At 35.4% G+C, this 27,584-nt stretch overlaps 1 protein-coding gene across 12 annotated transcripts in view; it reads left to right on the top strand.

The window, feature by feature from the left end:
* LOC149784994 (transcription intermediary factor 1-alpha-like) overlaps positions 1 to 27,584 on the top strand; it is a 75,756-nt gene that overhangs the window by 21,208 nt on the left and 26,964 nt on the right. For 3 of the 12 annotated variants that reach the window (XR_016425345.1, XM_089978675.1, XM_089978673.1), the window contains exons 3-10: positions 6,318 to 6,353; positions 11,327 to 11,536; positions 16,996 to 17,140; positions 18,363 to 18,459; positions 19,080 to 19,160; positions 21,392 to 21,469; positions 23,617 to 23,706; positions 26,943 to 27,020. Coding sequence is in view for 11 of the 12 variants with exons in the window: in XM_089978675.1 (XP_089834801.1) it covers positions 6,318 to 6,353; positions 11,327 to 11,536; positions 16,996 to 17,140; positions 18,363 to 18,459; positions 19,080 to 19,160; positions 21,392 to 21,469; positions 23,617 to 23,706; positions 26,943 to 27,020 (815 nt within the window). In the remaining variant the exon portion in view is untranslated. The remainder of the gene's footprint in view (positions 1 to 6,317; positions 6,354 to 11,326; positions 11,537 to 16,995; positions 17,141 to 18,362; positions 18,460 to 19,079; positions 19,161 to 21,391; positions 21,470 to 23,616; positions 23,707 to 26,942; positions 27,021 to 27,584) is intronic. The other 9 variants (XM_089978674.1, XM_089978676.1, XM_089978680.1 and 6 more) reach the window with 9 other exon arrangements.

Raw genomic sequence — 27,584 nt, 5'->3', positions numbered from 1 at the left:
GCCAATTCCAAACGAAGAGCATGGCAATGTATTCCTACAAGACATTTCTGCGATTCTCTAAAGCTGGCAATAACACCATTGTTTTTTCCAGTATTGACAGCAGCTACATCAGAACCAAATCCAACAAGTTTACTTTTGTAATAAGGCATTGCAATTGATGCAAATGCATCATCAATAGCTCCTAAAATCCCATCAGCATTACCTCGTGAAACTTCTATCATACCCAGAAATGAAGTGCATATTTGCCCACCCAAGGCAGTTCCCACATAAACAACTTCTTGTTCACGGAACCCAATATCAGTGGAACCATCAGTGATAATACTAATAAATGGTGCTGATTTAATCTTTTGTTCAAGTTTATTTCTTGCACACTGTGCAATAAATTCTGAAAACTTGTGCCTCTTTGTCATTGACATATGTTTGACCAACATCAATTCCCTTTTTTGGCATTCAATTGGACCATCTACATATTATCGCTAAACAGCCTTCTCATGTTTTCTAGAGTGTGTACATTCCTAAGCAACTTCGGGGTTAAAGCTAAGCCATAGCTGACCGCATTTCCACTTCTCTAGAAAAGTTCAGTTCCTACTTTCTTTATCATACTGTTTGTTGCGTTCCCTTTTGTCCTCATTATTGTCAGTCTTCAGCTGTTTTTCCAGATTTTCCACACCTTGTACAAATCGCAACATTCTCTTTTCTTTCTTTAACTATGATCCTGGTCAGTTGCGACAATAACGCTTTGCACACCACATTTGTAATGCTTAATATAAAGTGCCTGGGTGATCTGGATTTACATACGGGAGTTACAACAAGTTCAGTAACAAAAAATAGCAAGTTATTTGTCTGCATTTCTGTTACGGAATTCATTAAAAAATACTAGAAAAGCAGACTTTAAAATAATTACATGCATTCATTTTTTATTAGTCAGGTGGACTTGTATTGGAACATATTTGTTAGTCCATGAGGAAAACTATTAGTCACGGAATAACAGATGCCTGTTAGTTTCGAACTCTGCCTATAGAGATAGAAAGTTAGGAGTCACAATCTCCTCTTCTCGGGAAAGCCCTCTCTGTTACCAGGAGGGATCATTAGCACTTCCTGGTGCAAGGAAGTCACAGATGCTTCCATATATAATCAGTATGATCAATGAGTGATACTTCCCAGAGTATGGAATTTATCAGCTACTGTAAAAACCAAAATAGTGGAACTTCTGTTGAGGAAAGTCCCATAAAGGAGGGATGATTGGCACTTCCCAGTAAGATAAACTCCTTGACGGAAGGCTCAGTGCCATTAATCATGTGCTAGTCCCGCCATCCCAGACACAAGGGCAAGTTCTTGCAAGGGTGGATCTGCATATAAATCGAGGCAATCTTGTAGTCAAGCTCCTTGGATAGAGACTTCTTGACCACCTGGTCTCTGTTTGCTTGACTGTTCACCAACTAAGGCAAAAAGTACTGGTCATTGAGTGTCTATTACCACTTACCAGGCACCAGGTTTAGACACTGGTCATATTATTGGGCACTGGACTTGGATCACTGGTCTAGTAAGGGGGAAGGGGCCAACACACCCCTCACCTGATCTTACCATTCAATCCTTGTGGGAACCATCAAAGAACTTTGATTATTGGCTAGGGGAATCACGTGAGCCCCTTCAAAAATGTTTCCCATTAAATTCCTGTAAGGGAAATGAACTGTCACTTTATCTTGGGCTAATTAAATTAGCTCTGAAGAATTATACAAAATTATTTTCAGATTAATCTAGTCCCACATGATATCATCTTTAGGAACTTGTGCATACAGAAAGCTAGAAGCAGGAAATAACCATTTTGCAAATGTTGCAAAATTCTATATTCCCATACCAAAATCTCCCAAATTGATATTTGACTTGGCTAATTTAAAATGCTAAATTCAGTAAAATTAGAACCTCCTATCAGAGCCATGTGCACAGACGGTTCAAAGGCTGGGGACAAAGTTGGAGTTGCTTGTGCAGTGACCTGTGGCCATCTTGAGTTAATTGCCATATAAATCCTGTTTTTACTGCAGAAATTAAAGCTGTTCTAGCTTTAACCTACACTGAACCTCGCTAATGAACAAATGTTATCATCTTTCTAGATTCTCTTTCCATGTTGACAGCCTTACATAAACAAATCTGACAACCCATCATTATCCCAGATATTACAAAAACGTGTGCTCATGCAATATGAGAATGGTGTTCTGTTCCTTTTGGCTGCTGATTGATGTTTGTGTAAAGGGCAATGAAAGCGCAGATAAAGCAGTCATGCAGTCACCCATGTTTGAATGGAAGGTTCTGTATGTTGACTTGAAATATGTAAATTAGCATGTTTGTTGCAGTTGGCAAAATATGTGAAATGAAAGCATAAGAAAACATCGAACCCACTATTGGAGTGACATCCCACATTGAGAGGTGAGAAAGTATTGTGACAATTGTATATTGGACTTGCATACCTCACTTGTACTTTCAATACAGCTGACATGGTTTATTATGGAGAAATAAACTACCTACACAATCACCTGTGGCTTGGAAGGCATACCAATAGCTACTCCACCTTGGCAGGCATGCCAATGGCAACTCCACCATGGTGGAGCTAGTCAGCATTATTGGTTGACATTTGAATAGCCATTGAATGGAAAGACTGAGAATTTGAGCATGATATTCAATTGATCTTTATTTCGTTGATATATTTGTGTTTCAACATAGACTTCAGGATGCCTACTGTCATGTGTCCATCCTACAAGAAATTCCTGTAGTTTTATCAGAGCCAGAATGGATTTAAATTATGGACTATTTTTCTTGGGTATGGCTTCTGCTTTCAGAGCCTTTATAAGGGTGATGATTGTAATAATGCCTGAAGATCATTAGGAGTTCCTGTTATCCAGTATCTTGATAATGGTTGATGCACGTCATTCACAGATGCACTGTATGGAGGTATCTGTTCCTTTGTTGGAAGACCATCTTCTATGGTTAATCACCAGCCAGGAAAAGTCCAGTATGATTCCTTCTCACAATTTTGTTTACCTGGTTATGAATTTCCTCCCCATTCAATGGGCAGTTCATGTTCCCCTCAATGGAACCACACTAATTCTGTTGCATATCAAGTATCTTCGAGATGGCTTCACTGACTGCTTGACTCTTCCTCTCTCCAGCGGACTCTGTTCCTAGGAGGTCTTCTCATGCTAGTAAACTGTAGACTTTATTGAAACCCCCTGTAAACTTAGATTCTCTTGGGATCAAATTTTCATTGCCATCAGAGCTGGTGACTAAATCGAGATGTTTCTGCTTGGAGGCTGATAAAAACTCCAAAACCACATCCTTTCTGTATGTCCTAGTCCTGCATGGCTTGAGGACTATGACAGAATCTATCTTTCCTGTACAGCCATATCCAGATGGGGACAGTGTTCATCACAGAATGGTCTTGGCACTGGTCTGTATCAACGACACTTTTTCAGCTGCTGTTAACACCAGTAGATTTTATTGCAATGTAGTTGAACAACAGTCTACTACATTGCCTTTCTAGTGACCAGAGGGCATTGGTGGTTGATGCCTGTGGTCTCAAGTTGGATCAACTGTATGCCTATGCCTAACCACCATGCAAAAGAATCCTGTAGGTTCTGCCTTGAGTCAGGACCTTTGTGTCATGGCTCATTTTGATGGCCCACATGTGGCTCCAAGGTTCAGAAATCTTGTTGACCTGTTTGTAGACATCTCAGGGAGTTGTCACTAAATAGGGATATGCACAGAGGGTCCCTCCTGTACAAGAATCCATAGATTCTCCACCTTCATGCCTCATCAAAAGATCCATCTGCCAAGATTACTTAGAAATGTTGAAAAGTGCATTGCCTTGGCTTTCTTAAACAATCAACTTCAACGGTTTACAGAGAGAAATGAATAATTTTCCATAATTGATGCAGAAGGAAATGCATTGATCTAATCTGCTCCCAAAAACTGCACTAGCACCACCCTTCCTCTATTGAATGTACCATTAAGTTGGGTCTTCATCTTTCAGAAGTGATCAAACACTTTTAGCTTCATAAGAAGCTAAGTCTATATGGTTGGGGCTATTGTTACATCATAATAGCCACATTTGGGTGGTCTTGCACCACCTTCTGTGCATTCTGCCTTCTATCAGTGTTGTACCAAAGTTTTTCTTGCTTTAGGACCAATTGAGTCAGTCTAGAAAGGAGTCAAGCTATCATTCAGGCTGCAATAGAACATCCTACTGATAGCTGATGGTAAGTTTATTCCAAGCCTTCAGCCTCCCACTGTAATGTTGGTAAAACATAACAGCATATAGTGTTAAAATGTAGTTGTGGGTGGGACATTAATTTTAATTGTGTTAAACTTGCCTGCAGTTTTGTTTCTTTCCAAGTTGAAGGACAGTATTCTGAATAAAGTAACCAAGGTTTCAAAATGGGATGTGTTTTATTTTGTTCTAAGACTTCCAATTACTAATTGGTGAAAGAAATTTATTTTGAGCTGGAGTCTGGCAAGAGGTAAAGAGATAGTAGTGCATTAACAGCTGATAAGTGTTATATAACTGAAATTACTTTACCACCCACCCTCCACACTATATATATATATATATATATATATATATATATATATATATATATATATATATATATTTTTTGCTTTTGGAAATTTGAAGGCTGTAATTTGGCAAAATATAAGGTCAGCAAGAGCTTATGGGATTGTTTGTTGTCCAATGTCCATCCATCTATTAGCATACGTTTGTTATCACTGCTCCTCCTGAAGTGCTTGGAGGGATTGCTGTGAAACACTGTATACCCATGCATTCATCCCATAGTCAAGTTGATTCTAAATGAAATTGAAGCTGCTTACACATCCATTATGGCTGCCGCAGGAGCCATCTTGAAAATATGAGCACTGATCCTCCTGAATGGATGGTCATATCAAGATCATTTTCACTAAAAGATCTCTTGTGATGTCTGTTTAGTCATAAATGATAATAGTGCTGATCTGGTGTCCATTATGGTTATATCAACATGGGTTTGCACTAAAATGCAAATTCAAATGGTGCTGATCTGAAGTCCAATATAGCACCACTTCAGCCATCTTCAAAATCTTTTTGCAACTCCTTATGAAGAGAAAGTTTTATTATTGATGTGGGGATGTCACCAAAAAACTTAATGTGATGTCAGGTTGATTTTAAATGAAGAGGGTGACAATCTGATATCCAATATGGCCACCACTCAGTGACCATCGTGAAAATTGTATTGTTGCACCTCTTGATATCATTATGGGGTTTTCATTGAATGACTTGTCTGTTTGGTTATGAGTGAAAATGGTGCCAGTTTGACATAAAATATGGCTGCCAAATGATTCATGTAGAAAATCTTGTTTGGCTACTTCTCTGGAACAGAAAAGTAATATTGACATGGGGTTTTCCACCAGTAGATGTTTTACTATATCTGCCTGGTCCTGAAAGAAAAAAAATGGTATGATCTAGGGTCTAATATGACTGCCATAGTGGCCATCTTGAACACTGAAAAATGGAAAGACACTTTGACATTGGGTTTTCTCAGAATAGTTCTTATGGTCTCTGCTTTGTTCGAAAGGAAAATGATTAGCCTTTAGTATGGCCACTGTTGTGGCTATCTTGGATATATTGGTATATCTACTTCCAAATGGATAGATATATTAACATGGGACCTAAATGAAAACTGTACGAGTTGAACATCCAATATGGCTGCCATGATTGCTGTCATGGAATCCTTGTTATCACTTCTCCCCGCTGACTAGATGATTATTAGAACTTAGGGTTTTAGTACAAAATTTACTTGACCCTAAATGAAAATGGTGCTAATCTGACATTCAGTATGTCCACCATGGGAGTTTATTTGAAAATCTTATTGTTGTTGAAGAATATCAGATTGTTTAAATACACAGTAGTTAAAAGGAAGAAATGGTCTTATCTTGAATCCTGGAAATTCGCTTTAAGAGTGCCAATCCCTTAAATGTTCGAGTTGTTGACCATTTTTTTCTTGCAGTTTAAAAGGAAGAAATGGTATTATCTAGAATTCCTAAAAATTCATTTTGACCAGTAGAACATTAGTTCCTTCAAGGGACTCATGCTATTCATTCTATTTCCTGCACCTTTGAAATAGAAATCAGTTCATTTTACTGTAAATATTATGGTACATTAAATTCCTTTAAGTGCTATATACCTTTATTTTAATATTTAAATTACCTAACGGATTGGGCATATACATATTTCAGTATTCATAGTTTACCAGTTTACATGCACTATTTTTAGTAAGAAATTTGTGTATTTTTAGCACAACATGATGGACCAACGACATCCATTTTCTACTGTATGTATACCAAACAAGCACAAAAAGCCAATGCTTGCATGAAATTTGATTTAATAGTAAACACCATTGAAATTTAATTTGTTTTCTTTTTTTACTGTCAACCTTTGTCATTATTTCATGGCTGCCCAGTTTCTTTTGTTGCTCTGTTTTGGCGTGGTGAGAGCAATCATGTTAGAAATATTCATCAACATGAGTAGTTGATTCAAATAAATATAATTGGTAATCTAATGTAATGTTGGCAGATTATGTCTTGATCATGTCTTTGAGATAAATGGAGATCTGTGATTTTTGTTTTAACCTGAAGTGGATGTAGACCAGAATAGCTTAGGCCAACCAAAACAGTGTTTCCAATTGACTAACCATCCTTGTTTCTCATTGCCAACCCTGGTACTTCCCTTGCCCTGTATGACCTGCCTACCCTAATTTTAAAACCAGTGCAATATAAAACATATTTTTGGGGGACCATATGGGATGGTCTGTTGTCTGTCATCAGATGTCAGTCTGTCCATTAGCACAGGCTTGTTTTCACAGCTCCATCACAGCATAGGGTTTTGCACTAAAAGACTTTATGCCTACTAGGTCCTGAAAGAAAAGGGTGCCAATCTGTTGTCCTATATAGCGGCTATCTTGCCATCTACTCCAGCTAAATTAATGATCATTGTGACGTTGGGTTTGACCAAAAGGTTTCTAGTGATGTCTACATCGTCCTAATCAGAAATGATACCACTCTGAGATCCACTATATCCACCACAGCAGCTAATTTGAAAATCCTTGCCATCTACTCCAGCTTAATTAACGATCATTGTGACATTGGTTTGACCAAGGGTTTCTAGTGATGTCTACATTGTCCTAATCAGAAATGATACCACTCTGAGATCCACTATATCCACCACAGCAGCTAATTTGAAAATCTTGTTATAGCTGAAGAATATCAAATATGATTTCAACACTAGAGAGTTAAATGGAAGATATGGCCTAATACTGAATTCCTGATTATTTGTTTCGCCTAGTAGAGCATCCATCCTTTTGAGGACTCTTGTTTATATCTGGAACTTTCCTGACCAGTGTTTTCTGTTTCTTTTTGTTCAAGTCTTTGTGTTTTGAATGTATGCAGTTATTATTTACAATGCTTTTATTTTGTCAAGCTCATCCTGAGAGAAGCTAATCATAATGACCCTTTTTTTATCCATGTGTCTGTATGTCTGTTCACAACCAGTGTTAACTTAAAAAGTAAGCTTATGGTATGGACCTGCTTGTCAAGAGTCCATTAATACTTATATTTTCAACTACAGTTAAAATAAACTGAATAGACTATGGCCCATCTTGATTGAAAGCATCCTGGCAGAGATGGCTATCACATATCATGCATAATCACCAGAAAACAAAACCCATTCGACCAGATTTAACAGAAAGCACCCTGTCATAGAGGGGTACTGTTTTACATTTGTTCTACTAATCTTAATCCCCCATATGGACAGTTAAAATTAGAACTCTTGAACAACTTCTCAGAAAAAATGTTCAACAGATTGAACATACATCATTCTGGTCATTAACTTGAGATATTACCAGTCCACCATTAAAATATGGCTGCCATTACTAAAAATAGAAATACCTAGAAATTACTCAAGAAAAACTAAAGTAGTTGTGAGCAGAGTTGATAGAAACTGTCCAATATTAGTGTCTTGAGTTTTATTCAAATAATGCAGATCGACCATCAAATTTGATCTCATTGCTAAAAATATAAACTTTTTTAAAAGCATGTAGAAAGCATCATGTCACAAAGGTTTTCATATTTTTTCAAATGAAACTGATCCATCAACAATATAGCAACCATTAGTAAAAATAGAAAAATCTTTGAATGGCTTCTCAAAACCAATGAGCAGAATTTGTGTTGATCCATAATCATGTTTTTATGGTGACCATTTCTAAAAACAGAACATTCACACAGGGCCACTAAAACAATATTTGACCAACTGTGACAGAGAACATCATGATACACAGGACATGTACTGTTTATGAAATGATGACATGCCATCAGATATGGATGAAGTTATAAAATTGGAGAAATCTTGAAATGGTTCATTTTTATAACTTGTGCAGTCAACTGCATTAGAAGATATTTCAACAAAAGCATCCTTCTGCTTAGAGTCCTTCACCAACTGCTCTTGATTTGGCAATTATGCTTATTTCAGAGAGTGAACTCTGACCGTCTTGAGACTCTTGTTACTTTGCTTTTATTTTAGTACCATGTTATCCTACCATCTTTGAATGTTTGAATATAGGCCCAGTTTGCATCTACTCATCATTAAAGTTTGGGTGGGTTTGTAATGCAGCACATGGCCAGTATTTTATTACTGTCTTTGAAACATTTACATTTGCAATATTTTTTATATCTACTGCTCCAGGAAATGGTGAGGCACCAATATCACTTTTATGGTGGCATTGACTTTATGATTCCATTTAAAAGTTTTTACACAAGATAAGCAGGAAAAAAGCATTCCATGGAACCCTCCATTTTCTTTTCTTAGATATATATCTACTTAACCAGACAGTAACAACTTAAATTCAGTTGACATGTGGTAACTTCGACTGTAATCATTCTCAGCAATTATTGTGAAAGGAAAGGGAATGCTTACATGTCCATCCCATATATCTTTTGAGATGGTATTTTGAAACTTGGCAGTAATCGGTTGATTGGATGATCCCTAGTCCTCACAACTAACAAATGAACACCATTAACAGGCAGTACACAAAATTTAAAGTTTTTATCCACACGAAAGTCAAACTTCATTTATCTGAACAGTTTTGTTCTCACCCCATTCTAGTAGATAAGTAACGAAACCTAATTAATGAATTTCTTTGTAACAGAAAATTTGTTGCATTAAATTGTCATGCAGATACCATAGCCTACAGATAAGACAAATAAGGATACACTTTTGTTTAGTGTTGGAGTAAACATTTGAATGTGTCAATAGAAAGGCGAGAGTATTTGTATTAATGTGGATAATAAGCTTCGGACTGAATTTGCTGTTAAGTTATCTCACCTAGCCATAAGGAGTGTTTCTTAGGACATTCTACATCACAGTTATTTCTTACTAAAATCCGTAGTGAACATATGGATAACTATTTTCAACTTTTATTCAGGACATTCTAGCCAGTTTTGATCAAATATGGCATGACTGTTTCTTGAGACATTATATCAAAGTTGTATCTGGGGTGGCTCAACTAGAAGCGGTGTTGCTTTCATAGCAACTAGCTAAGAAACCTACAGTTGTTACTATCATGATCGAGCAACATTTACATGGCTAAGGACTTGACCCATCACTGTTGCTTTTATGCAATATGGCAGTTTTGGAGAGAAAATCTTAAAAATATATTTGGTTATGGTTACAATGAAACAAATCTGTGGTAAGGCAATACAAACTTGATGGGTTTTATTTATTGTTTTGTTTTAGTTTGTTTGGTCTGGACAGAGTTGATGTAAGCACAAGCTTGAAAATTAGCTTCATTCGCATTCTGATTTAATTTTGACGGTAGTTGCATTGCTTTTTTAATTGTTTTTCTTCAAAAAAATGTTTCCTTTTTCTTTACAAAATAAAATAGTGTCAGCAGGAAAGAATAGGGTTTTCACGTAACCAGAACTGCACATACTTTTTTATTTTGGTCTATTTCATCTTTGGAGCCTAGGGATGGTTCTCCATTGTCCGTTTGTCGGTTAGCACAAGTTTGATGTTGCTACTCCTCATCAGCTACCTTGAGCATTGCGACAAAACTTTACACACACAAAGAACATGGCTGTCTCAGTGGCTATGTTGAAAGTATTGTTATCGCAATGCCTACTGAATATCAACATGGGCATGTCACTAAAAGACTTCTTGTAATGACTAATTGATCAAAAGAAGACTGCTGGTCTGATGTCGGGTATGGCAGCCATCTTTAAAATCTCTTATTGCTACTCATTTTGAATCGATGGTCCAATTCTCATTGGGTTTTCGCTTGAAGACTTTTTTGATGTCTAGTTGGTCTTAAATAAAAATGGTGCCAGTGTGATGTACGATAGCCACCACAGCAACCATCTTGAAAGTCTTTTTATTGCTACTCCTCCATAATGGATGATCGTATGAAGAGATGTTCTAATTAAAGCCCCAATACTCCCATTACGTGCAAATGTCTTCTATGTTAGATTGTCTGAATAATACGGAATCTTTGAAGGTACTAGTCCAAAGCATTGTTGGACTGAGTAAAACCGCACAAAATTTATGTTTAATCACATTATGAGCCATGTAATTTCTCCCTAGAACTTAAAAACCCGGCCATTTTTCACATGTGTGAATTAATCCAATGTAAAAAAAATGGGTTTGCCTCTCTTCATTCCCTCTTGAATCGATTTGTGTGTCATATGTAAATTCTATTTGATCAGTCACTGATGGAATTTGTTGAATGTATGACATGGCCACTTTTGGGGCACTCTCAAAAATGAATGGAATTACGAGCAGCTTCATTAACTGAATAAGGGGTGGCACCTCTTATTTCTAAACTGAATATCAGAACATCATTTAAACCTAACATCTTGATTATTTCAAAGAATGGTTTATGTCAGGTAGCCTTTTTGACAAATCATTTCCTTCCTTCCAGACTTTATTTAAATTGTAAAAATGGGGAAATTAATGATAAATAATGGCATTTAGGCTTTAAAGGACTTTTTATGATGTTTAATATTAATTAAAATTGTGCTGATCTCATGTCTAATGTGGCTGTAATGGCAGCCATTTTAAGAAGCTTATATCACAACTCTGCTTGAATAGAGTCATAATGATGTGGGGTTTTCACCAGAAGACTTCTTATGTCAGACCCACTTTTTTAAGAACTGAATATTTTCATGCGTTGACCTAACATATGTATGGATGTTTGGACTATTTACACTTGATTCTATTAGTTTTATAGAGAAATAAATAGATTTGTCTTTCATTCAGGTAATGCCCAAGGGCCCAGACCAGTAGGTCACCCTACTATGCCACCGCAACCACGCCAATACACCTTCCACCAGACATTTCCCAACCTTATAAATAGCCGACCCTCTGGACTGGGATTAGGACAGCAGCATATGGTCAGCAACAACAGCAATAACAACAATGCACAGTATCAGCGATACAGATCCAGGCCCGATTTTAATACCTCACCTGGTAAGTATAGAAGCCAAATAGATGATGTAAATGTTGGACATTTTAATTTTGCTCCAGGTAGTAATTGACTAAGTTAGTTCCTATGTCCGAAAATCGTATAAACATCAAATATATTAGTCCTAAGCATCATTGGACAGATTTTTTTTCTTCATGCAAACTGTTGATTGTAGAATTTTGTACATATGGCATCTAGCAAACAATACATGTCGAAGATGAAATGGAAAATAGGCTTCTTAAAAATTATCGATAGTCAGTACAGAAGAATAAAAAGGAGTGAATAAAAGCAGGAAGGAACACATTGGATATGACAAGTTCATTTGAGTATGTCTCATGGTGGAAGATAAGATTGCCTTCATCATGTGAAGTGTAAAAAGAATGTATTAAAAAAATTCCAAGAATTACATCAGTTAAGAGATAGCAACTGGCTTCATAAGGTTTGTAACTGAAGTTTGTGCAACCATGCTAAAGTTAATAGACTTTGTGTACATTACAAACTTTTCAGTTTCAAATGCAGAACATTTGAAATACATGTTTTACAAATTTACAATAGCAGTATATAATGTTTTATTACACCTTACTGAAAACTTGTCAAACATAGGGAGAAAAAATCAACTGACTTAGGCAGTCTTGCTAGGTTTTTTTGGGGGGGGGGGGCTTACTGATGAACATGTTGTAACCAAATGTTGTAATAAACTTACACTGGAAATAAAGTACGTTGTGTTACACATGAGACCACTGTATATATATCGGGGTTGACAGTCACAATTCTCACAAAATACAAGTTTATTTAACAAAAATGCATGTTGAGATTTACAGCACTTGTATCTTTATGCAGTGGCTGAAAGTTCTGCTGCAGATTAACCATGCTCCGCACATTGCATATATACTTTTAGTATATATGGTTGCCAGAGGTTTGTTTTGACCTCAGTGACATTAGTCTGTCATATGCTACTTTGAACAGGATCTCTGTGTTCTTTAATTTTAAGTAGATAATTCCTGACATTTTCTTCCTGGATAATAAGTACTAAAGCCATTGTAGGGAAAAGATCTAGAAAATGCAATATGGATTGAGTGTGATGCAGTTATCAAAGCATATGGTTTTTGTAAGGTGGCATTTTACCACCAAATCTACACCATTGTGTCAGTGGGATTAATCTTCTAAAGAGAGTTTTCCCACGTTATGGTGTATACAGATTATGCATCCATTATGGGTGGGCTGAAAAGTTTATGCTTGGGTCCAAGATAGCATTCTTATGTGTTGGCATCTCTCAGGAAATATTCTGCAATAGAGAACATGATCAACCCTATATACTTACTTATAAGTTGGTTTCAGTTACAATTTGCATAGACCCAGATCTGCAGTTACATTATGTACCAACAGATCTGGATATATGCATTTTGTTGGGACTGATTTGCACATTATGTGATGGCAAGTCTGAGTATGTGTTTGTTATTGGACCCAAGTCACGTATAGATGGTATTCTTTTTGCTCTTTTCAGTTCTAATGGGACTTGTGTTTCAAACTGAAATGATAGTTGTAGAAATTGGACAGTGTTAACAAATAATAGCTTGCAAGGGAAAGGGTTAATGGTCAACCAGATATGAAAACACAAGCTTTTGAATGTACAGTTATCAACACCTACTAAGGCTGAATGTTACAGACCAGTTTGTATTGGCATGATTTGTGTGCAATTCATCCTCAATATATGCCATAGTTAACATTTTTACACATCTCTTTAACTCTTTCATCACTATGGACTGATTTTCCGGTCCAGTGGAAGTAAGTCTGTAAACACTGTGGACCGCTTTACCGGTCTGGGGCAGTGTTCTTCTCTAACGTTGTAGTACCCGACTATATAAATTTTGGGATACCTCTAATAACTTCTACTTGTAATGTAGATATTATATTTGGATTATCTCATGAGTTTAGCTTGTATAGAACTAGAAATATCGAACAAAGTAGGCACTTTTAAAGAGTTTTCCGAATGGTGAAATTTGTCCAAAATGGCGGAGTTTGAAGAAAGTGAGTGAAGTGTTAGATTTTGAATTATCAGAGAATTTTACCAATTTCGACCTAGCAGAGTTGGATGAAAATGAGAGAAGGCGTCTGGAGAGGCAATGGAATGTGCTTGTGGGTGACGGTGATGACGATGAAGAGGACTTTGAACCGGAGGAAGTGTACCCTCCACGTAATTTTGTTTGGACGAAGTTGGAAAACCAGATAGATTTGTTTCAGTTTTCTGAGAGAGTTGGACCCACCCCAGTATTAGATGGCTCCAGGAGAGCTTTGGAATATTTTCAAATATTCTAGTCAGATGAAGTTTTTGGAAACATTGTCTGTCTAACGAATTTGAATGCGACGATCAAACGTGCCAGAGGCAATACAGGTGTGTGGACAGATCTCACCTTGGATGAAATCAAGGCATTTTATTGAATTTTAATTTCTCCCTGTCATATACCTGAAAGAAAGACTTTTGTTGCGCCTGGAATTATTCACGAGTACATCTAGGGTCAATTCAACAAGTTTTGGGAACTTTCTAAGTTTTCTAAAAAGTAAATAAATAATAACTTGTATTTTACCTGTTGTGTTACCTGTTTTTTGCACCTGTATTTTAACAGTTGTAATAGATATGCACATTTTAGTCAGCTAATCATAAAATTTGGTTTTTAACCTTGATTTTGACACCTAATCCAGACAGATGTCTTTAAAATTGGCAAAGTTATGTTATTTCAGAATCCACAAGTCATTTTGCTTTACAACTCCAAAGTTACTTAGTGTTGAGGACTCTATGCCCCCAAAGTACTTAGTGATGAAAGGGTTAAACAGATTTTAGAATTTCTGATTATCTGTCCTTTCCAATTCAGATTTTTTTCTTGCAAACATATTTGTGTTGCAATTTTACTGAAAATGTGTGTAATTTCTGGCCGCACATGCTCGGTACAACAGTATGTGCAAGATGATGGTTGGAGTTAAGTATGGCAGAGTAAATGCAAAAATGAAAGCTTTTCAAACCTGACAACTTTCGACATGCAGAGAAAATATGTTTCAAAGCAGAAATACAAAGCATTTTAATTTGACATTATAGAACTGTTGTGGACCATCAAGAAAAGGAGATGTTTTTGTTCACTGTACAAATATGATTTTTCTTCATTTCATGGCATATTGGTTAGCTGTTAGTAATGTGTGAAGTCTAAGGTACACAAGAACTTTATGAAACTTCAGACACAAAACTGTTTGATCAAAACCTTTTGTTTTTGTTTTTTCATTACCTGCAATCAGAATTTTGAGGATGAGAGGAAAAGAGCTGATGAATTGATAATGTCAAACAAGAATCGCCCTCTCAGCACCGCTATCATAATGATGAGGATCATCAATACTCGGATGAGATTTTTGACTGCCTTAAAACATTACTACAGATCACTTAGGGATTACTAGCTCTTTTTAACTAACTGAATTGGAACTGTTTACGCTTAATCATTTTTTACATTGTTTTTTTATGCCCTTCATTTACACCAGAGTAATAATTTTGCAGTCAGGTCCTTGCATATATTGCAAACAATTCATCAATATTTAGTTTCTTTTTGTTCATTTAAGATGTAAATATTTTGCCTGTCATCATTATGGTATGGAGATATTTGCTTGTAAATTTTTTTTTATATATATAGTCATTGATGATCCTATTATGAGACACAAGAATGAGCCTTATTGGGTTACATGTCATGCTTTAATGTAGTCGTATAAAATATTTATTATTCATCACTATAGTACTATGTCAGTATACAATATTTTTTTGTCATTTGTTCATTGGGATATTCTTTAGTTTGAGATAGTCCCTTTTTCAGTGCATTACATTATTACAGACAAAACCTTAGTTGTCAAAGCTACCATGAGATATTTGATAGTCTCCAGCAATAGATACTTTTGAGTCTTACAGATTTGTGCTGAAATCACGAAGGACTTAATGTCATGTTGTGCCATTTAACCCTTTACCTCATGCAAGCGCCTTTGGAAGCTTCTATTCCATTCGCATGGAAGCACCTTTAGATGCTGCTACTCCATTCGCATGGAAGCCCCTTTTGACGCGTTTACTCCATTCACATGGAAGTGCCTTTTGATACCTGCTGCAAACATCATTCATTTTTAGCGGGTTTCGTAGCACCACCTTCGGGGAAAACCCCCTATTAGATACCTCATTCATTGCTGTGAATGACCATTACGTCAGATCACATGGTCTCTATTTATGCTCTGGTCGAAATCTGCTATTTTAAGTAACTGGGTCGTATTCTCCACTCTCCAAAATGGAGGTCGCAGATTTCGTTCAGTACTTTCCTGATTAGAATCACAACTATGACGGCTTCAATAACTTAGGTAAAGGCTCTGATATTGATGTAGGTAGCAATTAGTTTTTATAAATTATCAGATTCAGATGACTTAGTGATGTAGATGCAGACGAAGAACTTGTAAATTTCGAGTATGAGAAATGGCAGCTACAGTTGATCACGCAGCTTCACTGAATTGATGGTGAACAAGTTCTCTCAAGATTTTAAAGCACATAACAAATTCTTATATGAAAAATAATTACATAGCTATAATGATCGGACTTTACTCTTACATTTTTCCATACTTAAAAGATGTATACCAAAAATGTAAAATGGTTAAAATTGCTGCTAAATGTAACATACACTACACTGCATAACAGTTAACAGGCAGGCCTATGTGTATGGAGTCGAATAGGTAACAGGTGTTCTCTTTATAGCACACTGCACTGGGCAACTTTGCTTCATGTGTATTGGAGGGCTAAAAAGCCATACACTCTATGAGGTAAAGGGTTAAGAGTAAAAGTAATGAGAAAAGCAATACCCCTCTTTATTCATGAAAGTTTGCCATGTTAGCTTATTTTTGTTTGTTCCTATGTTAACCTGATTTTTGAGGAAATAAAATCATTACAGTGAATTGATTTTCTTTGTTAATTAGAAGCTAAGGCAGTGCTACACATTTGAATGGAAAACTACACTTTTTATCCGAAAGATTATTCACATCTTGAAATGAACTAAAAATGTCTGATGCAATACATTTAACATGTGACTACAATGCAATATAAGCTAGGTTGAGAAAAGATCTCAGAAATCATAAAATTACTTCATCTTAGGCATAAAAATACTCGGAAACTTGACTTGAAGGTCCAGTCTGTATGCCAGTAGTATCTGGTCCATCAAGTCTGATCATCTTTCATTTGAGATCATCATACTTTGAAATATTTATGTTGGATTGAATTTTTATGTTTTAGCTCTATGAGTCACAGACCAGAAGAGTTTTTAGTCTTCTATACATGTACATTTAGCAGCAGTCTTTCCAGTCTGGTTTTAATTTATTCGGTCTTATCCTGATTCTTTTACCCATTTTTGTGCCCTTTAGCAAGTTCAAGTTAATTAGGTCAGACTGTATTTTTTCCCTGCAGGGCCTCAAGGCGCATCAGGTTACGCAGGAGCTCCTAGTCCTGTGGGGGCAGGGGCAGGATCAGACCATTCAGCCAGTGCCCTATTGTCTAGTCTGTCCTCAAGCATATCAGCCTCAGGAAACCAATCTAACACAGGGATGTTGAGGTAAATATTAAATTGACTAACCCTTAACATTGGGTTTTTGATGAAAGTTTACAATTTAGGTTTTTAAAGAGACCACTTTTGTGATTTTGGCAGAATCAATCTTATTTTGAACCTCAGATTATGCCATTTTGATCACTTCTGTCCAATTCTGATTTTCTGGTAAAATTGTATGTAGGCATAATGCAGCTTAAACACCTGCTTCATGTATTTATGATTCCCTTGAGTTAGATGACATCGTTAAATGTTGATTATAAAAGAGCTCTAACAGAGTGGAGCAGAAAGAAAGACAGATATTGAAGTGTTTGGTTAATAGTCGACTGTGGCTGTTTCCTCCCTCTCCTTTTTCATGGCAAGCAGGGAGCTCTCCCCCATCAGATAAAATTCTTGCAGCATCTCTAATGCAGTTATGTTTGAGACAAGTTAGATTTTATATGTATGACTATAGTGCTGTTACATAGATCACAGACAAGTTACATTTTATATGTAGGACTACATTGCTACACATAGATCACAGACAAGTTGGATTTTATATGTAGGACTACATTGCTGTTACATAGATTTTAGACAAATTTTATATGTACATCACATTGCAGTTACATTTCGGGCAGTTGAGATCATCATCATAGTACAAGATTGCCTTACCACTCTGGTTGCCTAGTGGTTAAAGCATCCACCTCGGAGGTTGCGGGTTCGAACCCCGGCCGAGTCATACCAAAGACTTACAAAAAGGGGACTAACAATTGCCTCGCTGTGCATATACATATATTTATTTTATGTCATTATGTCACATAATAAAATTTTTGTTTGATACTGTAGCATGACATTGGATTTCGTACCATTATTTGAGAAGTAGAGCCTCAGATGTTGTGAAGCTCATGATGTATACTATTATTGGCCTTTTTATTTCATATTTTCATGTTTGTTTTTATATTTTGTTTGTGCTGGATGAGAGTATTCATTTACCAGACATCTTTATTTGTATGAAAACTTAAGAGTTTGTGATTCTTTTTTCTTTTCTGTAAGAAGAATTTGCACGTTGTTGCATGATGGACACTATCATTTCAGGATCACTTCACTGTTATTTTTTTCATTGTAATTTTACAATAAAAATTTCCTTTTTTAAGAAAACAATGAAGAAAAAATAGATTAAAGTTGAAAGCATAAATAATAATGAAAATGAATAACTCCCAATCTAGACATGTGTCATCTTTTTTTTTTACAGTATTGAACCAATAAAGATAAAGGATGAGCCCAGAGATAATGAGACCTTCTCCTCATGTGCATATAGCAACAAAGTCAAATCCAGTGACACATCAGGGGTGAGTAGTTTTAAACAATCAAGTAATTCCGGGTTTTTTAAAAAACCCTTGCCAACATATGGAGGGGATATAGCCTTTTCCTGTTTGTTCGTGTGTTCATTCTTTTATTCTGTCAGTATCTTGAACCCAGTTTCACCTATGTTCATGAAAACTGGTATCTGGAAGAGCAACTTGGCCAAGCCCAAACTGGGCCACTGTGGCCTAGTTTTCAACTCATTAGTGACTTTTGTATGTTTAGTTTGTTCATATTACACAAAATGTTTTGGACCAGTTTACCTTCAGTATTGGTTTATGGATTCATCTCAACAATATGGAAATTAGGTTAATGTGACCCAACTTCCAATACTGGACAACTTGTGTATTTTAAGCAGTCTGATTGTTACACCCTTGAAGTCTCAGACTTGTCTTATCTACACTTGTGAAAATTTGTTAATGAATGTGTTTCAAGGTTACAAACTTGACCATATCAAAACAAGGTCAGTCTGACATAATATTCATGATTGCTTGACTTAAATTCTTATCTGTTTCTTACACTATAAATATATTGGATCATGTTTCACACTTTCAGCCATGAAAATTGTGACCCAATTTTCATGCTGGAGTGACTTTTGTATTTTCAGCCATCTTTTCGTTCCACTGTAAATGATGGAGCACCTATTTCACCTACACTTATGAAAATTGAAAAGTGGATGCATATCAAGGTGAGTAATTTTACCATATATAAATTAGGTCATTGTGACCTAATTTTCTTGCGTGAGAGACTTTTGTATTTTCAGTTAATTATTTTTATACCCTTACTATATTGGATCATGTTTCACTGACACTTGAAACTGGACATGTATCTTGACAGATATAATCTAACTTTAGCAAGTATAGGTCACTGTGACCTAATTTTCTGGCTGGAGTGACTGTGGTATTTTTAACAGCCTTTTAAACCTCAGTACTCATTATCATGAACACTAATTCACCTACACGTGAAAATATACATGTGTATGTATCATATGGAGAGTAACTAGGATGCGAAAAGAAGGTCATTGTGATCTCCTTTTCACATTTGAGTGACTAAAATACTTTAAGCTGTTTATTGCATCCTGACTATATTGAATTCTATTTCTTCACCAACACCAACAAAAATTGAGTTGATCTCGTGCAGACAGCCGGTAGCCATACCAAAATTAGGCTTTGAGCTAATTTCTAATCTTGAGTGATTTATGTATTTTCATCCATGCCAGTCTGTATTTTGTATGCTACTCCAAACATGCTTTTTGTACGGTGACAAGGGAATTATTTTGCAAGTAAAGACCTTGTTTATAAATTGCTCTTGTAGTACAGTATGTCGTCACTGATTGCAGCAGGGTCATCTTGATTAGGTGTTGTATGTCTTTGTTCTCATCCTGAGAAGCTTGTAGCAAGATTGCACAGAAAACACTCAACACAGACGTCAGATTTGTCTAGCATTTTTGTTTGCAGTTGCAGGTTGGTTTTTGATATTTTGCAGCCATAACAGAATATTTTCAACATTTACATGTCACCAATATGTTTTTAAATGATGAAGGAAAATAACCAACTGAGGTAGACAGATGTATACTTGTGCCATCAAGACCTCAGTTAAGTTGAATTTTGAGTGAAAGTCATGCATATTAATGAGGAACCTGGCTAATTAATTGATTATGAAAATAAAACTCATTAGTTCAGTGCCATAACAATTGAGCCACTGCAGCTCTCTTGTACTGCAATCTCATTTGTTTTTGAGTTATGACTCCATGGGTTGGGGCCCAAAGTGGTGATGACAGACCCTTGAATCATTGCTTACTTGCCTTGTAATGATGTAAGTTAAATTCTGTATGCTGAAGTACTAAGTGTGCAGTGTGGTATATACTTGTAATTAGAAAGCATTTATGCAATTTTGTTGTTGTTGCAGCTTGAATTTGATTGTTGCAAGAATACAAGCAGTTGACAGATTTAACTCTTCAATTTTAAATTTCGAGTCACAGCTTGAGTACTGCATTGACATGGCATTGTTTTAAGTAAAATATTCATAAAGGCCAAGTTCATATTTTAATATGGTGTGCATGGATCTGGTATGTGAGGCATAGAGGAATCATTGCTTCTATGCTGGCACTTGTTGCCAAGATCACCAGTGGCAATCAACATTTTCAGATGGTGAGTCAGTTTAAAATTTGTGGACTTTTTTCTGCAGATTTTTGTGTTGAAGTTGCAGACAACCACAAGCGTAACATTTACACCATTGCTTGAATAAGTTCATGTACACTAAATTTCTTAACAAAATATTAACAAAGGAACCTTCAAAAATGCATAATTTGTCTGTTTGTTTTGGGGAGGGGGTAAGAAAGAAAATGTTAGTCATTATTAGGTTATAAATATTTTTTTAAACAAAAAACTGAATGAGAGTCTGAGCCAGCATGTAAAAATCAGAGTGCATGCCTTCTCTGGTAATGAAGCAGATCTGTATTTTTGAGGGTAAAATGTAGTGACTGTTAAGGAAATTCCAACGTGAACCTGGAGCATGCACAATCATGTACATAATTAAACCAGTTTTTTAATTATTTGTTATGGACTTGGTGATCAAATTAAAAATGACACTGCCAGGTTATATTGATCAGCTATGTACCCACCATCACTTGTTGTTTTTACACCATTGCCCTCAGAGTTACTTAGCAATGGAGAGATTTAAAAACAGGAATGCTCCTGTCTTTCTGGTTTATTAATTGTCCTGCTCTAATGTGATGGCAAAACACAGCCATGAGTGTTTCCATAGTCGTCAGTTTTCCAGGATGGAACAAATAATTTTTACAAAGACAACTGAAGCTGTAAAAAAGATGAGATAAACAGTGATCTTGTGGGATGTATATCAACTACGTATCATTTTCTTAGAGCTAAAATTATCTCAATTATTTTTTTTTTTTTTCAGTCTGTTGGCAACTCAATGAATTCTGTGTCCCAGTCTGATGCAACCAGAACTGTTTTACCAAACATTCCAGAACTAAAGGTATCATACATGACCTTTTCACTTTGGACTGTTACATTAAATATAAAATTCTTGTTAAATATATCAGTATACATTTCTGTCTGGAAGGCCATACAAATGGAGTGTCCAGACATCGGGAAACAGTTGGGGGAGCACAGAACTATGGACTTCATTGATAAAGTCATTTATCAACTTGTTGCATATTAAACAAGAATTATTACATAGTTAATATTTGAGGTGGGGCAGAGAAACCATTGATACTTACTTAACTCAAGTGTGTAGTTGGAGTATGTGTCCTTACTAATAAACAACCAATCTATCTGTAACTCAAATTCCACAGACAATGTGTACCAAAAAAATGCAATGTAACATAAATTTCCTGCTAGAACCTATTGAATCTAAGTACTTGATTTCTTTCAAATACACTCTTACTAACTTTAGGAAATGTTCAGTTTGCAAAACGTTTTTATATGCTGGTCATGTCCAAATGTCTGATTTCCAACCAACAACAAAATAACACAGATTAGACATTGGGAGTTTGTAATAAAAGAAACTTGTATTTAGGCTTGAAAATTACTTGAACTGACAATTCATGGAGGTCAAATATACTGACCTTGTAATATACATTAGAATAAGGTGAACAGTTATAACTGCCTGTAACAGTAATAAATGCCTGTAACAGTAATAAATGCCTGAACCCAATATGTGAGTACACCATTGTTTTTCATGGTAAAGAATGATTTCCATACAAACAGTTGTCATTCTCTAAAAGACCCAATAAAAAATAAATGTAATATTTAAAATTTTCTTTATAACAGTTACTTTGCACTACTGTATGTGATAAAGAGGGACTAGTATGTTTGATTATAACAGCAAATCCTGCCACCCAAGAATCTTAAATAGTTCTTTTCAGTGAACATTATACAGGCTGTGTATATGCCTGTAACTTGTGGATACATTTAATTGATATATGAATTTATTTGCAAAACTTTTAAACCACTGCATTATTTGGTGATTAGTCAAGTTTGCCAGATGACTGAGCAATATTTGCTCACAGGTTGCATTCAAGATAAACATAAAGAAGACCTGGCTTTACTGTTGATGGTTGTATTGAAGACAAGCACAAAGAAAGTTTGATGGCATTATAGTTTATGGTTGCATTGAAGACAAACACAAAGAAGGTTTGATGGCTTTAATGTTGATGGTTGCATTGAAGACGAACACAAAGAAGGCTTGATGGCTTTATTGTTAATGGTTGTATTGAAGACAAACACAAAGAAGGTTTAATGGCTTCTTTGTTGATGGTTGCATTGATGACAGACACAAAGAAGGTTTGATGGCTTTATTGTTGATGGTTGTATTGAAGACAAACACAAAGATGGCTTGATGGCTTTAATGTTGATGGTTGCATTGAAGACGAACACAAAAAAGGCTTGATGGCTTTATTGTTAATGGTTGTATTGAAGACAAACACAAAGAAGGTTTAATGGCTTCTTTGTTGATGGTTGCATTGAAGACAAACACAAAGAAGGTTTGATGGTTACATTGAAGACTAACACAAAGAAGGATTCATGGCTTTATTGTTGATGGTTAAAAAGAAATGTGCAGAAATAAATTGACCTTCTGTTTTTGAAAAGAAATTTCATTGTGAGATTGGGATATAAGAAAGAAAATTCTAGTCAATAATAGGTTATTGAAGCTGGATAGGTGTCTGATCCAGACTCTTATCTCTTTTTTTTTATATTATACTAATGACAGATTCAACTGCCCGGTCATGTTGATCCAGCCATGTACCCAATTTTAATATGTTGCCTTTTACACCAATGCTGTCATTCAGAGTTAATGAATGATGGAGAGATTTTAAAATTCAAATGATCCCCTTGTTTTGGTTTATTAATTGTACTGCTCTTATGAGTTGGCAGAACCTGTGCCATGAGTGTTTTCATAGTCATCAGCCTTCCAGAATAAAACTACTATTGAAATGACTAATGAAACTCTGAAGAGACAGATTTGATCTCGCTGTTAGATTGCTTGTTTTGCCAAGTATGAAGTGAAGAGTCAATGTAGGAATGATTTTTTTAATAAAAAACGGAAATCAGTCTCCCGTGGTATGTATTTACAGCTATGTATTTTGTTTTCCCTTGTTACATAGTGAGATATCTGATTAGATTTTTTTTCAGTCTGTTGGCAACTCCATGAATTCTGTGTCCCAATCTGAAGCAACCAGAACTGTTTCACCAAACATTCCAGAACTACAGGTATCAAACATGATTTTTTTCACTTTGGAACTTTATATTTTCTATTAAATATATTGATATGATTCTACCTGGAAAGATGTGATTTAAAGGGCCGAATATGGGACAAATTTTACCCAATTTGAAGAGAGGGAAACCTGGCATTATGGGCTATATGTTTTATAGAAATGATGGTGATCTGTGTCATATGATGCTGTCGTTACTGTAAAAAAGAAAAACCTTTATGAAGGAAGACTTCAACAACAAAAAAATTAAACAAAATTTGACACAGTTTCATAGCACATGGTTCATTCATGTATTGGAAAGGCTTTAAATCTAATATCTTGTGTTGAAAAACCCTTGAGTATCAGAAAAATGGGCAAAGTCTTTGGATTTATATTGACAGCATTTTAAAAGCCTCATAATTTTGACAATAATTGACATTGTTGTTTTTTTTTTTTCTTCCAATTTTTTTATTTTTGGTGAAAAGAGATCTCAATGATTGTTTTGATACTTCATTTTATGATGCATTAAAGTTTTTAGATAACTTTGATATTATCCCTTGTCACAATTTCAGGGTAATAACCTTTTTATTCAAACTTTGCAAATCATAGTTTAAGTGTTTCATTTGTAACAAGTCTAAATGCAAATATAATATATGGAGTATGGTGAACTACAACTTTGTATCCTTTAGAATATGACATGCCAATCAGCCATCAAATATGGTCACCATTACTAAAATAAAATAACCCTTTAAACAACTTATTACAAACCACTTGACAGAATTTGACCAAATCTGACATACAGCATGGGTGTGTCTTGAATGTAAATGGTGCCAATCTGACATTAAGTATGGCCACCATAGCAGTCATCTTTGGAATTTTACAGGAAGACTTCATATGGTATCTAAATGGTCTTAAATAAAACTTGTGCCACTCTGATATCTAATATGGCTGTCATTGCTGCAATTTTTAAAAGCATCAATACTCCACCATCATGGAAAGTCATATCAACATTGAATTTTTACCAGAAAACTTGTGATGACAAGTTAGACAATCTTTTTATTGATAACCCTTCTAACTTTAAAGTCTAACTAACATGGGATTTTCATCAAAAGACTAATTATGTCTAATTTGTCCTGAATGAAAATGATGGCCCAACTGACATTAAATATGTATGCCAAAACAAACGCATTGAAAATGATATGACTAATTCTACAGGAATAAATGGTCGTATCTGCATGGGGTTTTCACCAGATGTTTTGTAATGGTGTCTGGTTGGTTCTAATTGAAAACGGCACCAATTATGCATCTAGTATGGCTGCCACGGGGGCTAAATTGATAATCTTGTCACTCAGCAATATCTGAGATTGTTTGAACTCTTAACATTTAAAAAAGACATGATCGTTTCTTGAATTCCTGGAAACTCTTTTTGACAGTGGAGCTTAAGTCATTTGAGTATTTTCTGTGACATATTTGGGTCCTCATTTTCAGTACTTGCTGGCTTACTTTAGAATTACAGTACAAAAAAAGTAATGTTTGATTGATTTTGGCAGTTTTTAAATTTAAATTTTCTTGCATTTTTTCAATTGTGATAGCTGTTTGGTGACATAATCTTGTAATTTTAATTCTGAATAATAATGAAAAAATTCAATTTCTTCTTACGAAGGCACTTTTTATTCTTTGTTTTGTTATTTTGGAAGGAACTTGTGTTGGAAAGGTCCTTTATTCTACAATAATGATAATGGAGACAGTTATCATTAATGTCTTCTTTAAATATGATTGAAATACCTACATTCTTTTCATTATCTTTCTATTATTCGAACGGGTCTTGTACATTTGTCCGCTGGTTTGTAGACATTGACAGAATATGTGATGTGATGTGATTTTTGATTTTTAACGTAGCTTTAACAATTTTTCAGTCATATTGCTACGATGTCCATTGACAGAATAAGATTTCCTTGAAACTTGACACATATTCATCCCATGGTCTAGTTAGTCCTAAATGAAAAAGGTACTGCTGGGACATCCAATATGAAAATCTTGTTATTCCTCATGGGATTTTCGCTACAAGACTTGAGATATCTAATTGGTTCTGAATAAAAATGGTGCCAAGTTGACATCCAATATGGCCAGCTAGATAATCCTGTTGTCACCACTACTCCTACATGGATGGTCATATCAAAATGGGATTTTCACTAAAATACTTGTCTTTATCTTAAATAAAAAAGGTGTCTAAATTTAAAAAAAGGTTATCAATCTAATGTCCAGTATGACTGCCATATCAGCAATCTTGAAGAACTTGCCATTATTACTCCTGAAGAGATGATGGTCATGTAACCATGGGTTTTTCACCAAGATACATCAGTCTTTTTGGTTCTGAATTGTTAGTGCCACTCCTCCCAAATGGAAAGTCATTTCTTGAAAATAGTATTACATCTACTCCTCTCCAAATGGATGGCCATGTCAGCAGTGGGTTTTCATTGTCTTATGATACCTAGTTGGTTGTAAATGAAAATAGTCCCAGTTTGTTCATCTAGTATGGTTGCTATGGCAACTGTCTTAAAAATCTTGTCACTTCTCTTCCAGAATGTATTACCATTATGTTGGTGTTTTCACCAACTCCTAAATGAAAATGGTGCCAGTTGTACATCCATTATGGCTGCCTTGACAGCTGTCCCCAGAATGAATGATCATTATGACATATTGTTTTTAGCAAAGACTTCTAATGGTATCTGCTTGGTCCTAAATAAAAATAGTCCCCACTTATATCCAATATGTGTGCCATAGTACCTAATTTTGAAAGTCTTGTTTTTGCTAAAGAGTATCAGAGATGGTTTCATCGTTCGTTAGTTAAAAGGAAGAAATGGACTTAAATTACTGGAAATTTCTTTTTACCCAGTAGAGTATCGGTCCCTTTGAGGGACTCTTGTTTATCATGCCATGGAAATGTGTAGCATAAGTAGTATACATGTTAAGAATATTAGACCACAGATTACTTTCAGTAGGAGTCTTTACATAAGGTGGGGAACTGGGGGGGTATGTCATCTTTTGATGACTTGTTTAATCTTAAGATGACGTGTTTAAATTGTAACTGTCCGTTGTTTTAAACTGTTTGAAGTGTGCTCCAAGTTCTAGTTTGCTAGTTCTGTTTAGAAGAAACAGAAAGCCAGTCCAGTTTATATATGTAGACTGAAGCAAGATATTTTAAATCTTAAGAATAATTGTTTAACTTTTTTCTTTTTATCTATTTAATTTTAGCTCGACAGAAATTCATTTAGCCCCCAGTCTAAGTTAAATGATGCCAGGAATGTGTCACCAAATGTCCCAGATGTTCAGGTAAATTCTTTTTCTCCTAATCCATCCCATAAGTTTCAGAATTATAATATTATCATCAAACAGTTGTGTGTTGTAAAAAAAAAATCCTTGTTTTTGCATTTAACTTGTGTTTTTAGTTCATATGTACATATTGATTTAATGGACTGATAGATGATATAAACAAACCTTGATTGGCTTGAAAATGTATTTGATTGTTAGAATAGGTACACTGCTTATTCCTCATTTATATATTTAGAGTGCATGAGCATATCCATAAAGTCCATGCCTCAGATTAAGGTCAAGGTTGAATTGTGTTGGGTTACCCTCATTGTTAAAGATTTTTTCCTTTTAGCTGAATTAAATGACAAAACGATGGTCGATTGGGGGGGGGGGGGGGGCGTTTACAATCAATGATCCAGAAATTGCTCATCAGATTTATTATAACTCTTTGTTGTGCCTAGATCAGAATTTTTATGGGACTTGATTTTCCCTAACTAGTTTTGAAGGGGCTATTTAAATTTTTAAGGAGAAATTAATAATTGACCATGATACAAACTTGAAAAGGGAAATTGTAATTTCCAGTCT

Source organism: Sinohyriopsis cumingii, chromosome 13 (assembly GCF_028554795.1).
Source record: "Sinohyriopsis cumingii isolate HCF-2022 chromosome 13, ASM2855479v2, whole genome shotgun sequence".
Classification (NCBI taxonomy): domain Eukaryota; kingdom Metazoa; phylum Mollusca; class Bivalvia; order Unionida; family Unionidae; genus Sinohyriopsis; species Sinohyriopsis cumingii.
This window is presented reverse-complemented; position numbering and strand designations above follow the sequence as displayed.